The sequence below is a fragment of the Acinonyx jubatus genome, chromosome B1 (genome assembly GCF_027475565.1).
Source record: "Acinonyx jubatus isolate Ajub_Pintada_27869175 chromosome B1, VMU_Ajub_asm_v1.0, whole genome shotgun sequence".
Classification (NCBI taxonomy): Eukaryota; Metazoa; Chordata; class Mammalia; order Carnivora; family Felidae; genus Acinonyx; species Acinonyx jubatus.
Window position 1 is genome coordinate 61,584,543 of NC_069382.1, and position 20,237 is coordinate 61,604,779.

The 20,237-nt window shown below is 38.2% G+C and overlaps 1 protein-coding gene and 1 pseudogene across 1 annotated transcript; one reads left to right on the plus strand and one right to left on the minus strand.

The window, feature by feature from the left end:
• Window positions 1–2,572: 2,572 nt before the first annotated feature.
• On the minus strand, window positions 2,573–2,893 carry LOC106967496 (protein S100-A6-like). Its single transcript, XM_053216148.1, has one exon. The coding sequence runs from the start codon at window positions 2,831–2,833 to the stop codon at window positions 2,573–2,575; it is 261 nt and encodes an 86-aa protein (XP_053072123.1). The 5' UTR covers window positions 2,834–2,893.
• Window positions 2,894–10,099: 7,206 nt separating this feature from the next.
• On the plus strand, window positions 10,100–19,700 carry LOC106967483 (NHP2-like protein 1; annotated as a pseudogene).
• Window positions 19,701–20,237: the final 537 nt, after the last annotated feature.

Sequence of the window (20,237 nt, forward strand, 5' to 3'; positions counted from 1 at the left end):
GGAAACAACAAAACAAAAAGGCAACCTATGGAATGAGAAAAGATATTTGCAAATGACATATATGCTAAAGGGTTAGTATCCAATACTAGAACTTATAAACTCAACACCCGAAACACAAATAATCCAATTTAAAAAATGGGCACAGGACATGAACAGACATTCCCCCAGAGAAGACATCCAGATGGCCAACAGACACATGAAAAGATGCTCAGTATCACTGATCATCAGGGAAATGCAAATCAAAACAATGAGATACAACTTCACACCTGTCAGAATGACAAAAATCAGCAACACAAGAAACAACAGGTGTTGAAAAGGATGTGGAGAAAGGGAAACTCTCTCGTGCTGTTGCAAACTGGTGCAGCCACTCTGGAAAACAGTATGGAAATTCCTCAAAAAGTTAAAAATAGAACTGCCCCTACAATTCAGCAATTGCACTACTGTGTGTTTACCCCCAAAATACAAAAATGCACCCGGATGTTTATAGCAGCATTATCTACAATATCCAAATTATGGAAACAGCCCAAGTATCCACTGACCGATGAATGGATAAAGAAGATGTGGTACATACACAATGGAATCGCCACACAAAAGGATGAAATCTTGCCATTTGCAATGACGTGGATGGAACTAGACAGTATTATGCTAAGCAAAATAAGTCCGTCCGAGAAAGACAAAATACCATATTATTTCACTCACATGTGGAACTTAAGAACCAAAGCAAATGAACGAAGGGGGAAAGAGAGAGAGGCAAACAAAGAAACAGGCTCCTAACTATAGAGAACAAACTGATGGTTACCAGAGGGGAGGTAGGTGGGGGGATGGGTGAAATAGGTGACGGGGATTAAGGAGTGCACTTGTGATGAGCGCCAGGTGTCATATGGAAGTATTGAGTCACTACATGGTACACCTGAAACCAATATAACACTGTGTTACCTATACTAGGATTAGAATAAAGACTTAAAAAAAAAAAAAGAAATATAAAGACCACATTTGTTGCTCTCAATATTATGGAGATCTTGCCTAATAGCTGCTTGTGTTCAGAAATGCTTCAGGTCATGGAAGGGAAGACTAAATCTATTTCTAAATCCATTCCACTCTTTTGGAACATAATACCCTCTTGAAATACATTTGATAGTTCAATTACCAATTCTGTTTCTTTGCCAGAAATATGCTTCTGGCAATAGTGTGCAATAGACTTGGCCTTGCCCTGATGCTATATTTTGGCCTGTGACTCCGAATGTTTCCTTCATGGAAGTCGATAGTGCTTTACAATGATGCTTTTCCTAGCCTTGTGATGCATCATTTTTGTATATTTCACAGGAATGCAAATATATTTTGTAAATTCAAGAGATTTAAGTTTCTGAATAATGAATGCCACTTTTGAGTATAAATATAATATTTTGGTGGTAGAATGTTTTAAAAAGATACATAGATACAATGTGAACTCTTTGAAGCCACATTATTGGGTAGGCAGTCATCTGACCTTATACTAACCACCTTATTTCTAGTGTACTAAATACCTCTCAACATCTCCTGTAGTCGCTGAGCTTTTTTTTACATTTTTCTTTAGGACTGAAGGTATTTTAGGGGAGAAGTTTTCCTTGACATGATCACTGTTGCCATATCTGCTAGCATATGCATTCCTGTGCTGAAAGGAGCTGCATTTAGGGTCCTTTTTTTTCTTAATTCTTTTTTGATAGCATCATTTTTTTTTTAATTTTTTTTTAACGTTTTATTTATTTTTGAGACAGGGAGAGACAGAGCATGAACAGGGGAGGGTCAGAGAGAGAGGGAGACACAGAATCTGAAACAGGCTCCAGGCTCTGAGCTGTCAGCACAGAGCCCGACGTGGGGCTCAAACTCACGGACCGCGAGGTCGTGACCTGAGCCGAAGTCGGCCGCTTAACCGACTGAGCCACCCAGGCGCCTCTTGATAGCATCAATTTTTAAAACTAGCTTGCTGTTTTTAGAACATGATATATGCTCACTATGAACAAAATTCGTTTTTTTTTTTTTCAAAATTTTCTTTAAATTATAGTCAGTTAACATGTAGTGTAATACTGGTTTCAGGAGTAGAATTTAGTGATTCATCACTTACATTTAACACCCGGTGCTCAACGCAACAAGTGCCCTCCTTAGTACCCATCACCCATTTAGCCCATCCCCCCCACACCACCCCTCCAGCAACTTGAACAAAATTCTAACGTGACAGAAGAGTACAAATAAGAAAATAAATACACACCTAAAAGCACATCACCAGAGAAAACATCTGACAGTGTGGTTAACATCCTTTAGGCATATCTACCCATTTGTAGACTAGTGCAATTTTACATAAGGGAAATCACTCACTATACACTATTCTGAAACATGCTTCTTTTCAGTTAATCATTTGTCCCTGAGATCCTTCCATACCCATCAATAAAGAACTACTTTCTTTTTTTACAGGCTGCAGTGTTTTCTTTTTTTTTTTTAACTAAAAAAAAAAAAGATAATTATCGAACAATTACCCACCACTGGATTTGACTTAGGCAGGCCCTATAGATGGTGTCTCCACCTTCCTGATTTATTTTCAGCCCTTAAGGGCATCATTGTAGATGAAAATCAGGGTGACACAATCCTGGAAGTTTACCACCTGGTCCTTGTTCCGGTCCAGGTCATCCACGAGCTTTGCAATTTCAGTATCCTGCACCTTTGGGCCAATGGTGAACTTTTTCTGGATCAGCAACTTCAACTCCTTCTTGCTCAGGGTGTTCTTGTCGCCTTCCCTGCCCAAGTACTTGTGGAAGATGGCCACAAAGAGGCCAATAGCCTGATCCAGGGGGTACACCATGGTTGGGCGCTAGGTTCAGTGAGCACAGCCTGGAGAGCATGGAGGGACCAGAGGGGCGGTGGCCAGCCTACCTCTTAGCCTACAGGCTTCAGTGTATTCTACTGAATTCATGTGTCACCTTGACACAACTTATCTAAGCTATTTCTAAATTTCTACCATTATAAACAAAGCCACGATGAGTATCCTGTGAGAATATATCTATTCTCACTTATTCCTTTATTTCTTTTGGATAAATTCATGCACGTGTGATTTTGGGTCATTTTTATGAATATTGCCGAACTATCCTCTAGAAATATTGTACCAATTTACATTCTCACCAGTAGGACATGAAAGTATACATTTCCTGAGACTATATCCAACTCTGAATGTTATTAACTTTTTCAATATTTGTTGAGGACCAAACAATAATATTTCATTAATAGTTTACTTAGCTAGTATTTGATTCCTAATAAAATTAAGCATCTCCTATGCTTATTGGTTATTTGGATTACTTCTTTTTATAAATTTCCTGTTCATATTCTTTTGTCATCTTTCTTTTGTTTTTTTTCCCCCATAAAGGTATGTATGTATGTGTGTGTGTACATATGTGTGTGTGTGTATTAGCACTTTGTTATATATCATTTTCCGAAACATTTTTCTAATTTGTCATCTGTCTCTCTCCCTTCCATATAGTGTGAATTAGGAGTTCGTTTTCTATTTGGTTGTCTGCAATGCAAAAGTTTAAAAGATCAAAGTTAACAATCTTATCCTTTTTGGTTTCTGAGTTTTTGTGACATGGTTTTAAAAAGTTCGCCATATCTCAGGGCACCTGGGTGGCTCAGTCAACTAAGCAAGTGACTCTTGGTTTTGGCTCAGGTCATGATCTCACAGCTGCTTGTGTTCAAGCCCCACATCGGGTTCTGTGCTGTCAGTGGGGAGCCTGCTTGGGATTCTCTCTCTCCCTCTCTTGCTGCCCCTCCCCAACTCATGCTGTCTCTGTCTCTCTCAAAATAAATAAATAAACTTAAACAACAATTTTTTATGGGGTACCTGGGTGGCTCAGTTGGTTAAGCATCAGACTTCGGCTCAGGTCATGATGCAGTGGGCGGGTTCAAGCCTCTCATCAGGCTCTGTGCTGACAGCTCAGAGCCTGGACCCCTCTCTCTTTGTCTCCCTCTCTCTCTGCCCCTCCCCCCACTCATGCTCTGTCTCTCTCTCAAAAATAAATAAACATTAAACAATTTTTTAAAAGTCTCCCATATCTCAAAGGGAAAAATATTTACTCATTTTTTTCCCTCTAGTACTTTTGTTCCATCTATCACACTTACATCTGTGATATATCTAGGAGGTATTTACGCAAAAGGAGTTAAAGTCTGGATCTGTATGTTTTTTGTTTTTCTTTTTTGCTGGATGACTAATCTATTGTCCCAAACCCTTACTGAATGACCGTTCTTTTTTTTTGTTTATTTTTTTATTTTAAATTTTTTTTAAAGTTTATTTATTTTTGAAACAGAGAGAGACAGAGCATGAATGGGGGAGGGGCAGAGAGCGAGGGAGACACAGAATCAGAAGCAGGCTCCAGGCTCTGAGCCATCAGCCCAGAGCCCGATGTGGGGCTCGAACTCACAGACCGCAAGATTGTGACCTGAGCTGAAGTCAGATCTTCAACCGACTGAGTCACCCAGGCGCCCCTGAATGACCTTTCTTTACCACTTATTCAAAATGCTACCTTGGGGTGCCTAGGTGACTCAGTCTGTTAAGTGCCTGACTTCAGCTTAGGTCATGATCTCACAGTTAGTGAGTTCGAGCCCCCATCCAGCTCTGTGCTGATAGCCCATAGCCTGCTTCAGATCCTCTGTCTTCCTCTCTCTGCCCCTTCCCTGTTTAGGCTCGCTCTCTCTCTTTCTCTCTCTGTCTTGGAAATTAAAATAAATAAATAAATAAAAATCTAAAAACAAAACAAAAAACCCCACAAAATGCTACCTTTATCTATAAATTAATATGTATGAATATATGCAGTATAGTGATTAACACTGTATTTGGAGTCAAACAGATCTCAATAAAGTTTGATCATTTTCTTCATATAGCACTTGTTATTAATGTTTTCTTATGTAATTTAAATTTTTGTGGCTATTGAAATCAACATGTTGTCTGCCAACATATTTTATTATTAGGGATTTTTTTGTATACAAGCCAACTATTAATTTTATGTATATATAGATTAAAATAACCTGCAAAAATGACAATTTTGCTGCTTCTATTCCAGCTCTTATTGAACTCCTTGTTTTAATATATTAGTGGCCCCTTTATTTTACCCCAGACATTAATGAGTTAAGGAAATATTCATCTAATTCTACTTAACTGAATGTTTTCATTGAAAATGGATATTAAACTTTATTAAATGCATTTTTGGCATCAATCAAGATGAACATCAGTTTCTCTCCTTTGACCTATAAATATGGTGAATTATATTAATACTTTTATTTAATGCTATAAACTACATTTGCATTTCTGGAATAAATCCCACTTGGTCATGGATTATCAGTCTTTTAATATACTTCTACATTCTGTTCAAGATATGCAAGATTATTTTTGCATTTATAATTTGACTCTAAATAATGTATCCTAACAGTCTCACCATTTTTTTTTGTTCTACTTCAAGTACCAACTTTGAAGTCAATTAATTTAAAATATTATGCTTTATAAAATGGAACTACTAAACAAAATCAGAAATGAGAGAGGAGAAATAACAACCAACACCACAGAAATACAAAGATTATAAGAGAATAATATGAAAAATTATATGCAAAAATATTGTACAACTTAGAAGAAATGGATAAATTCCTAGAAATATATAATCTCCCAAAACAGAATCAGAAAGAAATAGAAAATTTGAACAGATTGATTATCAGCAATGAAATTGAATCAGTAATGAAAACACTCCCAGAAAACAAAAGCCCAGGACTACATGGCTCCACAAATGAATTCTACCAAACATTTAAAAAAGAGTTAATACCTATCCTTCTCAACTATTCCAAAAAATAGAGGAAGAAGGAAAACTTTCAAATTCACTGTATGAGGCCACAATTACCCTGATACCAAAACCTAATAAAGGCACCACACAAAAAAAGAGACCAATATCTCTGATGAACATAGATGCAAGCATCCTTAACAAAATATTAGCAAACAGAATCCAACAATACATTCAAAACTCATTCACCGTAATCAAGTGGTATTTATTCCTGGGTTGCAAGAGTGGTTCAATATATGTAAATAAATCAACATGATACATCATATTAACAAGAGAAAGGATAAAGCTGTATGATCATTTCAATAGATGCAGAGAAAGCATTTGATAAACTACAACATCCATTCATGATAAAAATGTTCAGCAAAGTAGGTTTAGAGGGAATATACCTCAACATAATAAAGACCATATGTGAAAAACCCACAGCTAATATCACACTCAATGGTGAAAAGCTTAGAGCTTTTCTCCCAAGATCAGGAACAAGACGAGGCTGTCCACTCTCATCACTTTTATTTAACATAGTACTGGAAGTCCTAGCCACAGCAATCACATAACTAAAAGAAATAGAAGTCATCCAACTTGGTAAAGAAGAAGTTAAACTTTCACTATTGCAGATGACAAGGAGGTGAAAGACCAATACTCTGAACACTAAAACACTGATGAAAGAAATTGAAGAAGACACGAAGGAATGGAAAGATAGTCTATACTCATGCACTGGGAGAACAAATATTGTTAAATTGTCCATGCTACCCAAAGCAATCTACAGATTTAATGCAATCCCTATTAAAATACCAATAATTTTTTTCACAGAACTAGAAAAAATAATCCTAAAATTTGTGTGGAACCACAAAAGACTAGCCAAAGCAACCTTGAAAAAGAAGAAGACTAGAGGTATCACAATCCCATATTTTAAGATATACTACAAAGTAGTGGTAATCAAAACAATATGGTACTGGCACAAAAATAAACACATAAATCAATAGAACAAAATAGAGAATCCATAAATAAATCTATGATTGTATGGTCAATTTATCTTTGACAAACAAGGCAAGAATATGTAATGGGAAAAAGACAGTCTCTTCAATAAACAGTGCTGGGAAAACTGGACAGCTACGTGCAAGGGACCACTTTCATACGCTATAGAAAAAAAAAAAAACTCAAAATGGATTAAAGACCTAAATGTGAGACCTGAAACCATAAAAATCCTAGAAAAAAGCATAAAGAGTAATTTCTCTGACATTGGCAGTAGCAACATTTTTCTGGATATACCTCTAAGGCAAGGGAATCAAAATAAAAATAAAAAGTAAAATAGACTATTGGAAAGTTTCTGCACAGAAAAGGAAATGATCAACAAAACAAAAGACAACCTACTGAATAGAAGGTATTTGCAAATGGTATATTCAATAAGGGGTTAGTATCCAAAATATATAAAGACCTTATACAACTCAACACCAAAAGACCCCAAATAATCCAATTTAAAAATGCGCAGAAGACATAAACAGACATTTCTCCAAAGAAGACATCCAGATGGCCAACAGATACATAAAAATATGCCTAACATCACTTACCAACAGGGAAGTGCAAATCAAAATTACAATGAGATATCACCTCACACCTGTCAGAATGGCTAAAATCAACAACATAAGAAATAACAGGTGTTGGCAAGGATGTGGAGGAAAAGAAACCCTTGTGCCCTGTTGATGGGAATGCAAACTGGTGCAGCCACTGTGGAAAACCTTAACAAATTAAAAAGACAATTATCATATGATTCAGTAATTCTGCCACTAAGTATTTACTCAAAGAATAGGAAAATACTAATTTAAAAAGATACATGCACACCTTTGTTTGTCACAGCACTATTGACAATAGCCAAAGTATGAAAGCAACCCAACTGCCCTTTGATAGATGAATTAGGACAAAGAAGTGATATCTATATATCTATATCTATATCTATGAACATAGTGGAATATTACTTAACCATAAAAAAAGAATTAAATCTTGCCATTTGTAAAAACATGGACGGATCTAGAAGGTATAAGTCTAAGTGAAATAAGTTAGTCAGAGAAAGACAAATACCATATGATTTTACTTATATGAGGAATTTAAGAACCAAAACAAATGAACAAAGTAAAAAGAGACAAAAAACCAAACTCTTAGATGCAGAGAACAAACTGGTGACTATCAGAGGGGAGGTGGGTTGAGGGATGGGTAAAATGGGTGAAGGGAATGAAGACATTTATCATAATGAACACCGAGTAATGTATAGAATTGTTGAATCCCTATATTGTACACCTGAAATTAATATAACACTGTATGTTAATTTATACTGGAATTAGAAAAATTAAAAACAAAAATAAAATAAAATGTATAAATACATAAATAAATGAATAAATAAAATGGAACTACTATCATGTGTGAATTCTACCCTAAGAGAGTGAAATAAATGATCTATGTGAATTTTCTAAAGCATAATTGTGTATTATCTCATAATATATAATTACATAAAAAATTTGAACTTGAAGGTATATATACAAGAGAGTTATACATATGTCCCACAAAAAATGTGTACACAAATGTCCATAGAATTATTCATAATAGCCCAACTGGAAACAATCCAAATATCTACCAATTGACAACTGGATAAACTAAATATGGTATAGTCATACAATGAAATATTATTCAGCAATGAAAGCAAATGAAATTCTAATACATACTACAACATAGATGAAAATCTTAAAAAGATTTGTACAACCTGACTTCGAGGTTTTCTGTAATATATCAGTAATGAAGAAAGCATGGTATTGAAATAAGGAGAGACTTATGGATACAGACTAATGGAACAGAATAGAAAATTTAGATCCACACATATATAGTCAAGTGGTTACCGACAGACATCAAAACCAATTAATTGAGAAAGATGGTCTTTTCAACAAACATTACTGGAACAATTTGGTTTTCATACAGAAAAAAATGACCATAAATACTATAAACAAACATTAACTTGCATTACTATAAAAGCCCAAACTTCTGGAAGAAAACGTAGGAGAAAATCTTTGTGATCTTGGGTTAGGCAAGGTCAAAGCACAAACGATTAAAAAAAAAAAAAGGATAATTTGAACCTCATCATATTTACAAACTTTTGATCTTTAAAAGACAGAAATTCTGAGCTTCCTTTCTTGCTGGTGATCTGAAGAGGTTGTAGGACTAAGGAAGGACTCATGCACTCATGGATGGGAGATAGATTCATGCACATTCTGAAGAGCAGTCTGGCAGTACTTAAACTAAGTACATGTACAATGTGTGGCCCAGCAGTCTTCCTCATGGGTGTATACGATATCCTCACACAAGTCCAGGAAGTGGCATGTATAACTACTTTCATTGGGGTATTAATGGTGGCAGACACCAAAATGGTATAAAGCAAAAAAAGCAACTATTAATTTATACAGAAAACTTTTTAGCATTCCCAGACCCCCAAAATAACCTCTTTTAGGCTTTTCTGATACGTTTGGACACATCTTGCTAACAGACGCACAAATAAACTGAGATAAAGCACAAATGTTCACGAACGATTCAAAGTTACAGCAGCTTGATGTTGAGATGCTGAGGGCAGTTCCCAGGAAAGAAGCCCACTAGGGTTACTCTTGCTGTTGGGGGGCAGAGATGAGGGGCATGACCCACAAAACAAACTCTGACCGCTATTTGCACTTTTTGTCTTTTTTATAAAAGCGTAAGTCCTCTTTGGATTTCTTTCAAGTTAGCTAAAAGAGTTACTAATGTAGGTCTTTTGTAAGAGTGAAATGGCATAACATGAACTTTTGAGAAATGGGGGAAGACTGTATATAACATCAACCATAATCTTCAAACCTGAAAGCAATTCATCCTGGTAGATTCTACTTTTTTCATGTTACAAAGAAGAAAATGACCCCTCTGCACCCATTAGGATGGCTATTTTTTCTTAAGGAAAATAACAAGTATTGGTGAAAATGGAGGGGGAAATCGGCACCCTTGTGCAATGCTGGTGGGAATGTAAAATGTTGCAACAGCTGTGGAAAACAGGTTGGCTGTTCCTCAAAAAGTTAAACATAGCAGTTTGCAGGGTGGTGGAGTGCAAAGGTCAGGAAAGAATTCTTGAGACATTGTATGGCTCAATTTATTAAGTTTATTGAAGTAGCACAGGGACAGTACAGAAAGACCTGCACTTGAGCTACCTGAAAGCTGGCGGTTATCTGCTTAGTGCTCAGGGGGGGAGGGGACGGGACATGCAAGAAGTATTAGATCATAAATGTCTTCCTCGAATTTCTCCTCACAAAACTACTTTCACAAGATTTCTCTGGTGCTTATCATTCAGTTGGATATTAACTATCGGTAAGATTTACAAGCCGTCATGAGACCCATTAAGAATGTGGCAACCGGGGCACCTGGCAGATTCAGTCAGTAGAACATGCGACTCTTGATCTCGGGGTTATGAGTTTGAACCCCACAGTGGGCGTAGAGATTATTTAAAATAAATTCTTTAAAAAAAAATGTGGCAACCAGCACGTATTTGATCCTTATCGGAACTATGCAGGCTATAGGTCAGCCTTCCAGGCTAACAGTGAACATTTTTCTGCTTCCAACCCTCATCAGAAGTACCATATGACTCCACAGTTCCGCTTCTAGATTTATATACCTCCAAGAGTTGGAAACAGGGGCTTAAACATATACTTGTACACGAATGTTTATAGCAGTGTTATGGTAAGCGTAAGCGAAAGGTGGAAACAACCCAAATGTCCATGGGAATGGATAAACACAACGTGGTATATACATCCAATGGAATATTATTCATCTGTAACAAGGCATGAAATTCTGATACATGCTACAGTGTGGTTAAAACTTGAAAATATTATGCTAAGTGAAAGAAGCCAGACACAAAGGACAACTATTTTATAATTCCACTTATGTAAGGTTCCTAGAATAGGCAAGTTCCTAGAAACAGAAAGTAGAGTAGATGTTGCCAGGGGCTGGGACCAGAAGGAAATGGCGTGTTATCGTTTAATGGATATAGAGTTTCTGTTTGGGATGATGAAAAATTCTGGAAATGGATAGTGGTCGTGGTTGCAGAATACTGGGAGTGCACTTAATACCGCTAAATTGTACATCTAAAAATGGTTGAAATGGCAAATTCTGTGTTATGTCTATTCTTTCCATAATAAAGAGAGACAGCAAACACAAGCTTCAGAAGAGCTAAGTGACTTACCCGAGGCTATCTCCCTAGCAGATGCCAGAATTGGGATCAAACCCCTTCCAACTGCCCCCAGGGTGGGACTTCCTTGCCCTGCCCCCTATCGTCTCCATCCTCCTGCCATCCCAGCATGAGAGCTGAAACAAGGCAGAGGCGCCTCCTTGGACCTCAGCTGGGAACCTGTGCATCAGGCTACTTAAATTTTTCCAGGCTCTGCACATGTCCACGAATGACCATGAAAGTACCACGAGTATTGATTTGGGGATTACAAAGAAATTTTAGCAAGTAGGTGAATTCATGGACACGCAATCTGTGAACAACGGGGATTGATCATACATTTTAAAAATGTATTTTTAAAATTGGCCAAGTTTTGGAAGTTATCTTCCAACAAAATGGGTACAGATTTATATAAGGTAGTCTCTCTCTGGCTTTACTTGAATGGACATTTCTTCAGCACACGTGGAAAACATGTCAAGCTCTGTATCCACTCTTACATGCACGTAACATTCACCTGAGAAGCTTGTTAAAATGCAGCTCCTGGCCCTCTGAAGAGGTTCAAGTGATCTAGGATTGAACCCAGGCATCTGCATTTATTAAAAGCAAGCTCAGATGATTCTGACAGCTGAAAAGAAAAGAAAGTATATGGCAGTCCTAAACCTGGGCCTAATTCTTGTTTATGCACTGCAGCCAAAAACCACAAGTAACACATCTGTAAGTCAAACAGACGTGGTTTCTTGGCTGGTCTCACTGCAACCACACACCATGGAGACCACACACCATGCAGGAACTATGAGGGCATCTCATTAGGAAAGAGTTAGAAGGAACTCTCTGTGGGAATTTGGCTGGTGTTAGACGTTTTGGAGGAGAGTTCAACAAAAGCAGGTGTCTGCCATGGATTGGATGCTGGCAGGAAGTAATTGGGTATCTATAATTGGGTATCTTGATCATTTTTATCTAGAAGGCAGGAGAAATGAAGAGGGGTTAGAGATGCCATTGGTAAAGAACCAGACCAGGAGTTACTCTGCTGGGAGACAGGACGTTGGATTGTTTTTGTGATTTCATAGTGACCTTGTTTTTTGTTAAGCTCAGACCCTACTCCACAGTGGTCTTGCTTTTGTTTCACTTCATTACCAAGACAAAGTGCCCTCATCCACTGTTGGTGCTCTAAGAGATTGTTTATGCTCAACAGGAAACCATCATGGCCTGGCCGTGAGCGCCATGAACTCTATGGCCCAGTTGACAGGACCAGGCCAGCTCCCAGCTCTTGAGGGTTATTTTGTTCTTTTTGGTCCTCTTAGACATCAGTTGTTTGTCCCATTTGCCCCTTCTTCCATGGTCCTGTCACTCTCCCTCATTCCATTTTGCCAATGTCTTACCAGATTCAAATTCAGCAATCGGCTTGTCTAACATTCGCATAAAATGTCCCATGCTCAAAAGGGTACCAGCACCTCTATTTCCTGATAACACATATACAAATGATGGGGAGAAATGCTCCCCAAACACTCACAGTAAAAGTGAGATGATACTTGAAGTTGCTATCTCAAAGGAAGAAATTTTGTCTTTTTTTTTTTTTATAGTTCTTGGCATATCATAAATGTTAAGCAAATATGAAATGGATTGTGGTGGTGAGCTTGGGGAGAAAAAGGAGGAAACAGTTGTGTTAAAAGGAGTCAGAGGTGTTTAATCTCATTTTAAATCCTCAGAGAAACTATAACCACCTCTAACAAACAGCTTTAAATGACTTGTGGTAAAAAGGTGTGGATCTAGTCATCAGAGTAAGAAAACCATTATGTAGCCTAGACTTCTTAGAAAAACAGTACTTTTTAAGACTTTTAGGAGAGCCAAATTCAATTTCCAGTGGTTCTGGATCTACCTTAGACAGGATGACTCAAGCTGATGGGTTTACACAGTAATGCAAATGGTTAATAAAACCTAGATCTCTGTAAATGGAGTGACGGTTACCGTAAGTATGCTAATTATTAATAACTACAAATACTTGAGTTTAGGCATTCCCAGGATGCTTTTACTTGCTCGGAATCTGGGAAGTAGAAATGCCAAGCATTTGCATCATAAAAAACAGGATTTGCCCATTGAAAATACCTGGCTTTGATCATATATTTGGGCAGTATCATCCACCAACAATTTTTGAATTATTATCTCTATAAACCAAGTCTCTGATAGTTCCAAATAATGACTGAGTGTTTTAGTGACTGAAGAAGAAAATCTACTTTTACCAAAAAGAAAAGGTAAAGATGAAACTAGCCCAGGGAAGAGAGAGAGAAATCACAACAACTTGACAAATGAAGCAGCTCTAGGTAATCTATTCACAGCAGCTCTCCCAATTCTAGGTGATCTTTATTCCTCTCTGAAACAACAGACTCTCTGAAAACTCTATCTTGAAAGGAAAAAAAATTGTATTTCCAAATGTAGAACACTTAATTACTCCCTTAGTATCGTTAGCTCTTAATTTCTCTAGATGTTGTCTGGCAAGAGAAATAGCATAAACATACAGAGAATTCTCTATTTTTTTGAGACTAGATTTATTTCAATCTTGATAGTTACATGGAAGCACATGATTACTCTATAAATGATCCAAGTAAAATATGTGTTTTAGGATCTTTATTGGTGTGTTGACAATATGTATCGATTCAATGAAACCGTTTTATAAAAGGAAACCCGTATGAAATAGACCAGTGGTGCGCAAATGTAAGTATATTTTAGTTTTGTATCAAAAAACAAAATGATAGACTTGCCTGTTTACAACATTTAAAACTGAAGTATGTATCACATAATTCTTTGGCTATGTATCACATTATTATTTGCCAATCTTCCCCATAAGAGATGAAAGATTGGAAATATGTTCTTCAATTGAGGAGAGTCTAGGTGGTTCCAGAAATGAATGTGTACAGAGCCAAGTAGGTAGAATTTGTGGATACATTGGAAAGCATAGTTCTGTCAGTTTCCGCCCAGTTTTCCAACCATACCTACACTTGGTCTGTGCCTCTCTGAGCCTTCAAAGTCCTGAACCTCTTAATTGTCATACAACAAGCTAGAGTTCACATACTTTGCTGCTAAAGTATACATGAACATGAGACTCTCTTCTACAGTTCTTGTTTGCGTGGCTTTTCCTTCCTTCCTTCTTTCCTTCTTTTCTTTTTTTTTAAGTAGGCTCCACGCCTAATGTGGGGCTTGAACTCATGACCCTGCGATCAAGCGTTAGATGTTCTACCAACTGAGCCACCCAGGTGCTCCTATTTGCCTCACTTTTAAAACCAGGTGAATTGTTTATGTAATAAGTAAAAACAGCAAAATCTCTGTTGCATTTACTTGAACCACAACCGAGAATGATACAAAAGGAAAAAAATCCTGATTAGGAGAAGAAGAATGAAAAGGTGCTTCGATCTCATGAATGTAGCGTTGGAATTTATATATACATAGATGATTTACATGTCTTCATGAACTTAAAGCAGTTTTTCTGCAAGACACATATCTGCAACACGTTTTGAGAGCAGACATATCATGAAACAGTACAATCACGAGGATGGCATTTAGGTGTGTTCTCTTTCAGGGTTAACATACCACAATTTTCCTCAGTCTGTTCATGTGTTTAATTGCCTTCTGTTATTATTTTTTATGCAAGACATCTAGCCGGAGAATTGGAGCAATTACGTTTGGCTTGGATTCCCTCTGAGAACAGAGCCTACTAATTGCAGCGAAATTCACCCTTCACCTGCGCTTTCAGTTGTCTGCCTCAGACCCGTGTACCCAGGCAGAATGTAGGGCTTGGGACACTGTTCAGGTAAACCAACAGCCTCAAAATAATTTGGAGGAAAAAATATATTTTCTAAAATACAATATGGTTGTGAATTTACAATGGTTTTGAGAACATACTTTACTCACCAATTGTTTATAAATGACTGCTCAGCACGTCCCTTGGGTATTTAATATTCACGTAATAATATATGTGCAATACTAGTTATAAAAGTGAAAAATGTAGTTCAAACTACATGGAAAAGACTGAATCATTGAACGGAGTCGTAATATTTGGAGAATCATTGTCATGGTATTTGAGCAGCAGGTCCACTATTTTCATGTGACTGTTCAGTAGTAGGGAGATGGCAATACGGTTGACCTTGATCAACACAGGGATTAGAAGCACCGACCCCTGAGTAGTCGAAAATTTCAGTATAATATTTTTAAAATTTTTTTAACATTTATTCATTTTTGAAAGACAGAGAGAGACACAGAGTGCAAATGGGGAAGGGGCAGAGAGAGAGGGAGACACAGAATTTGAAGCAGGCTCCAGGCTCCAAGCTGTCAGCACGGAGCCTGATGCGGGGCTCGAACTCAAAGACAACAGATCAAGACCTGAGCCAAAGTCGACCGCCCAACCAACTGAACCACCAGGTGCCCCAATCTTAGTATAAATTTGACTCCCCTAAAATTTAGCAACTAGTAGCCTATTGTTGACCAGAAGGCTTACTAATAACATCAACAGTCGATGAACAAATATTTTGTACATTATATGTATTTTTTAAATATTTTATTTATTTCTGAGAGAGCACAAGCATAGGAGGGGCAGAGAGAGAAGGACAAAGGATCTAAAGGGGGCTCTGCGCACTGACAGCAGCGAACCCGATGTAGGGCTGAAACTCACAAACAGTGAAATCATCACCTGAGCTGAAGTCAGATGCTCCATTGACCGAGCCACTCAGGTGCCCCTGTATGTTACATGTATTAAAAACTGTATTCTTACAATAAAATAAGCTAAAGAAAAGAAAATGTTATGAAGAAAATCATAAGGAAGAGAAAATACATTTACAGGACCGGACTGTGTGTATCAAAACCAATCTGTATGGATACGGACCCGTGCAGTTCAAACCTGTATTGTTCAAGGGCCAACCATACACCTCAGCCAGACTGAAACATTTTTGTGTTTCTGATTTTGTCATGTTCGCACAGAAGCAGCCTTGCTAAGAAACACTAGGATGTAGATCATTTCCCCCATCCTTGTCAAGACTAGATATTCTCTTGTCTTTAGTTTTTACCTCTAATCCTGACAAAGTAATGCTGGCTTCCCTCCCCCGCTCCCCACATCAGGTCCACCCTGCAGTTGGGCCAAAAGGCTGCCCAGATCAGCTCCCAAAAGACTTCAGGAAGGCAGTTCTAGGTGGGCCTAGAAAATGCACCAAGCTTCTATTGGGTCAGAGTTGCTTCTCTACAGTGATGCTGGTTTTATTTTTGTTTTCTCCCTGTTTTTCTGTAATAGTTAACTATCTTTATTTCTAAAAAACTATTTATACTTATATATTTTACTGTCGTGCTACCCCTATCATTTAACTTCTCATTTTATCACCAATTCCTAAATTTATCTGACATAATTGTTAAATTTCATGTTCTTGTAAAAAAAAAAAAAAAGGATCTATTTTGGATTTACATTATACTTAACTTTCCCTCTCCTTATCTTTTATTTAGATGTACTTCTCCATTCTCCAGTACATTTTTCTCAGTTTAATAGTGTCTTGCTTGTCTGATCAAGAGCTACTCGAAGTTTGATATTACTAGGGTCAAGGTCAACCTTTGGATTATCAATAAATAAGATTTTAACTTAAAAAAAGTAGTGTTGGTTAGTTTTCTGTTCAGTTCCATCAATTTAGCCTTGTCCCTCTTTCTATAGTATATTCTCTCTTTTTTTTATGCATAGCTTTAGACATTTTTATCACCTTAAGGAAAGAAGCTCGCATTTGTAATTTTAACCTGAAAGTTAAAAAAAACTCACATAATCTGAATTGCTCAATCCTCAGTATTTTTTTATACACAATATTGCCTATATGACTGTACTACAATGATCTTTGAGCATGCTTTGTGTTACCTTGATCTTTTTAACCATAAACACTCTGTTTCAAGGTTCTTTTACCAAATTTGGCTTATGGAATTGGAATTCAGTCCTAAACCTGCCTCAAAATAGATGAATAGGCAAATAGCAGCATATTTATCAGGACAAATCACTTCCAAAGGAAAAGGCTAGAGAAGCACTGTTTTAAAATAAAACTTCTGGTGGGCACCTGGGGGGCTTATTCAGTTGAGCATCTGACTTCCGCTCAGGTCACGGTCTCACAGTTCGAGGCCTGTGTTGGGTTCTGTGCTGTTAGCCCAGAGCCTGGAACCTGCTTCTGATTCTGTGTCTCCCTCTCCTCTCTCTCTCTCTCTCTCTCTCTCTCTCTCTCTCTCTCTCACACACACACACACACACACAAATAAATAAACATCAAAAAAACTTCAAGTAAAACCTCTGGGAACAATAACTTGCTTATCTCACATTATTATCTTTAATTAAGTGCCTATTGATTCTACTCATGCTGGCAGTTGGATTTGTGGGTTTTTGTTTTTCCTGAGGAAGGCTCTTCTGGACCTGCATGTCTTGGAGGCAATTCCAGCATGCCTGGGCTGAAGATCAAAAAACAAAATAAAATAAATGTAAGAATTCAAAATCTTAGGGAACAATATGGTAATTAAGACACATGGTAACTGGTGGCAATTGCTGCTTCCCTCCTTGCTCCTCAAGCTGTCACTAAAAGTCCTCTTTTCAGGCTGGCCTCTTTACCTATTTAACATCCAGATTCCTCTGAAACTGTCTGTTTTCTGGGGAAAAAAAGTTCCAGGCTCACCTTGATTTTTTTCTGCCCCAAGACACTGGATCAGCTATTTTGAAAAGCTCTGCTTCTTTTTAATGGAAAACAATACTGGAGGATAAAAAAGACAAAATCGGGCACTGAAATGTATTTTAGATTGCTTAACAGGACTGCGGGAAGGAGGCAGATGACATCAGAGAAGACAGTCCCTAACATACTGTGACAGCAATAATCCCTTAACAACAACAATGAATTCATGTTGATGTTTCCAATTTACCTCCAGTTAAATTGAGTCCCTCTTGTATTGTTCTGCTAGGACAGCTGATTTTTCCACTTTAGTTAATGGAGCTCTGGTTTACATTAACATGCCACAGTGCGGGTTGTCATACTATGCATCCTAATTATTGTGTTGTCCCCTAAAATGTCAAGTTCTTAGAATTCTTTGAATTTCATCTTTGGATGCTCAACCCCGGTGTCTGGAATTGCCTCCAACGTATGCAAGTCCACGGAACTCTCTCTACCCCCTTCTCAATATCACCAGAGACACGGAGCAAGTATCTTTAAAACTGAAAGAAACCCACGCTTCCTCAGGAACACATCCACAGATCCAACTCAGCCTCATAGGCTAAATCAGTGGACACTTAGTCAAAGATAATAATATCCAATGGGCAAATTATTGGTTCTCCAAATTAGTTTGTTGTTCAACAATGCTTCTCTAGCCTTCTTCTTTTGACCTGATTTTTCCATTATGTTTTTTTTTCCTCTTGCACTCTCATGTCCTTGTTTGTTTGAGTATTCCTTCATTTCTTTTCTTTTAAATATTTATTTATTTTGAGAGAGAGTGAGAGAGCACGATCAGGAGAAAGGGCAGAGACAGGAGAGAGAGAGTACCCCAAGCAGGCTCAGAGCTCTCAGCAAGAAGCCCAAAATGGGGCTTGATCTTAGGAACTATGAGATCATGACCTGAGCCAAAATCAAGAGTCGGAGGTTCAACTGACTGAGCCGCCCAGATGCCCCACATATTCCTTTATTTCTAAGGCTGTCTTAGGGCTGAATTCCAACTTCAAAAGTCCTTGGATGCAGATCTATTGTCTCAGTGTTGTTCAACCCCAGTGATCCAAACCAGGCAAAAGGTAATCTGGAAACAAAACTAAATTATAGCTAGAATCATTAGAAAATTAAGTTACGTGGAATAGAGAATTCTCTTCCTGGAAAGTTTACTCTGAACAACTTCTGCTGTATTTCTTGTTGATTCTGCTATATTCCCATAAGAACCATTTCATAAAAGACAAAAGCCCAATTGAACTATAGCATATTTCCATATTCAAATAACTTTTAGATATTCCCCTAATGGCATTATGTAATTCCCAGACACTTGGCCCATCTACAGACTCCTGTAGTTCAAGAATTTTTTTCACCAGTTAAATTATAACGATAAGAAGTTTTAGTGCAGCATATCCAGGTTATCAATGGATTAAAACACCCCATGCCTATACACCACTCCTGTACTTTACAATAATTGTCTAGTCACCACGGAAATAAACACTTCAATTTCCACTCCTCCGGTTGGCGCTCCCCCTCTGGCGTCAGCGGCGCTCCCGGGGAGGGGACCACGGAGTGGCAGACAGGACTGAGGCTGATGTAAATCAGAAGGCCCCTGACGCCCACCTCACCAAGGAACTACTGGACCTTGTTCAGCAGTCGTGTAACTACAGGCAGCATCCGAAAGGAGCTAAGGAAGCCGCCAAAACCCTCATCAGAGGCGTCTCTGAGTTCATCGTGATGGTTGCAGACGCTGAGCCGCTGGAGATCATCCTGCACCTTCCCCCCTGTTTGGATAAGAATGTGCCCTACCCTTGAGTGTTTGTGCACCCCAAGCAGGCCCTGGGGCGGGCCTGCAGGGTCTCCAGGCCTGTCATCGCCTGGTCTGTCGCCAGCAAAGAAGGCTCACAGCTGAAGCAGTAGATCCAGTCCATTCAGCAGTCCATTCAAAGACTCTCAGCCTAAACGGACGACCCCTGCCCCACTCCTCGCTGAATCCCCCCACGCCCTCCCCACCCCGGGGCTGTATATCATGTTGTCTGTGTTAGCATGTAGTACCTCAAGCCACCTTCTCTTATGATATTACGGTACTAAATCTGGTTTTTGCATTTTTGTATTATTTTTATTTTACAGGTTGTCATCCGTATATTAATCTCCCACCCCAGCCCAATCTCCCATTCTACTCTTTCTGCCTTCTTATCTTCCCTTTTGAAAAACGAACTAATGCCAAGAACAAGCCAACACAGTGGTGACACCATTCAAAGGCAGGGAAGAGCCAGGATAGAGATCCGGTTTCAGCTTTCAGCCACTAGCTTCCTATGGTGTGTAGAACATGATGGCTATAAACACCGTGCACTTTGTAGCCCTTGTGCCTGGTGTACAAAATCATTCCATACAGTGTTTGCTCTCTATGAAGATTATGTGTCATCTGGGGAGACTGCATGTATCCTGTGAGGCTGTTAGGTGTATGTTCAAGTATTATTTGCTAATCTGCTTCTGCTG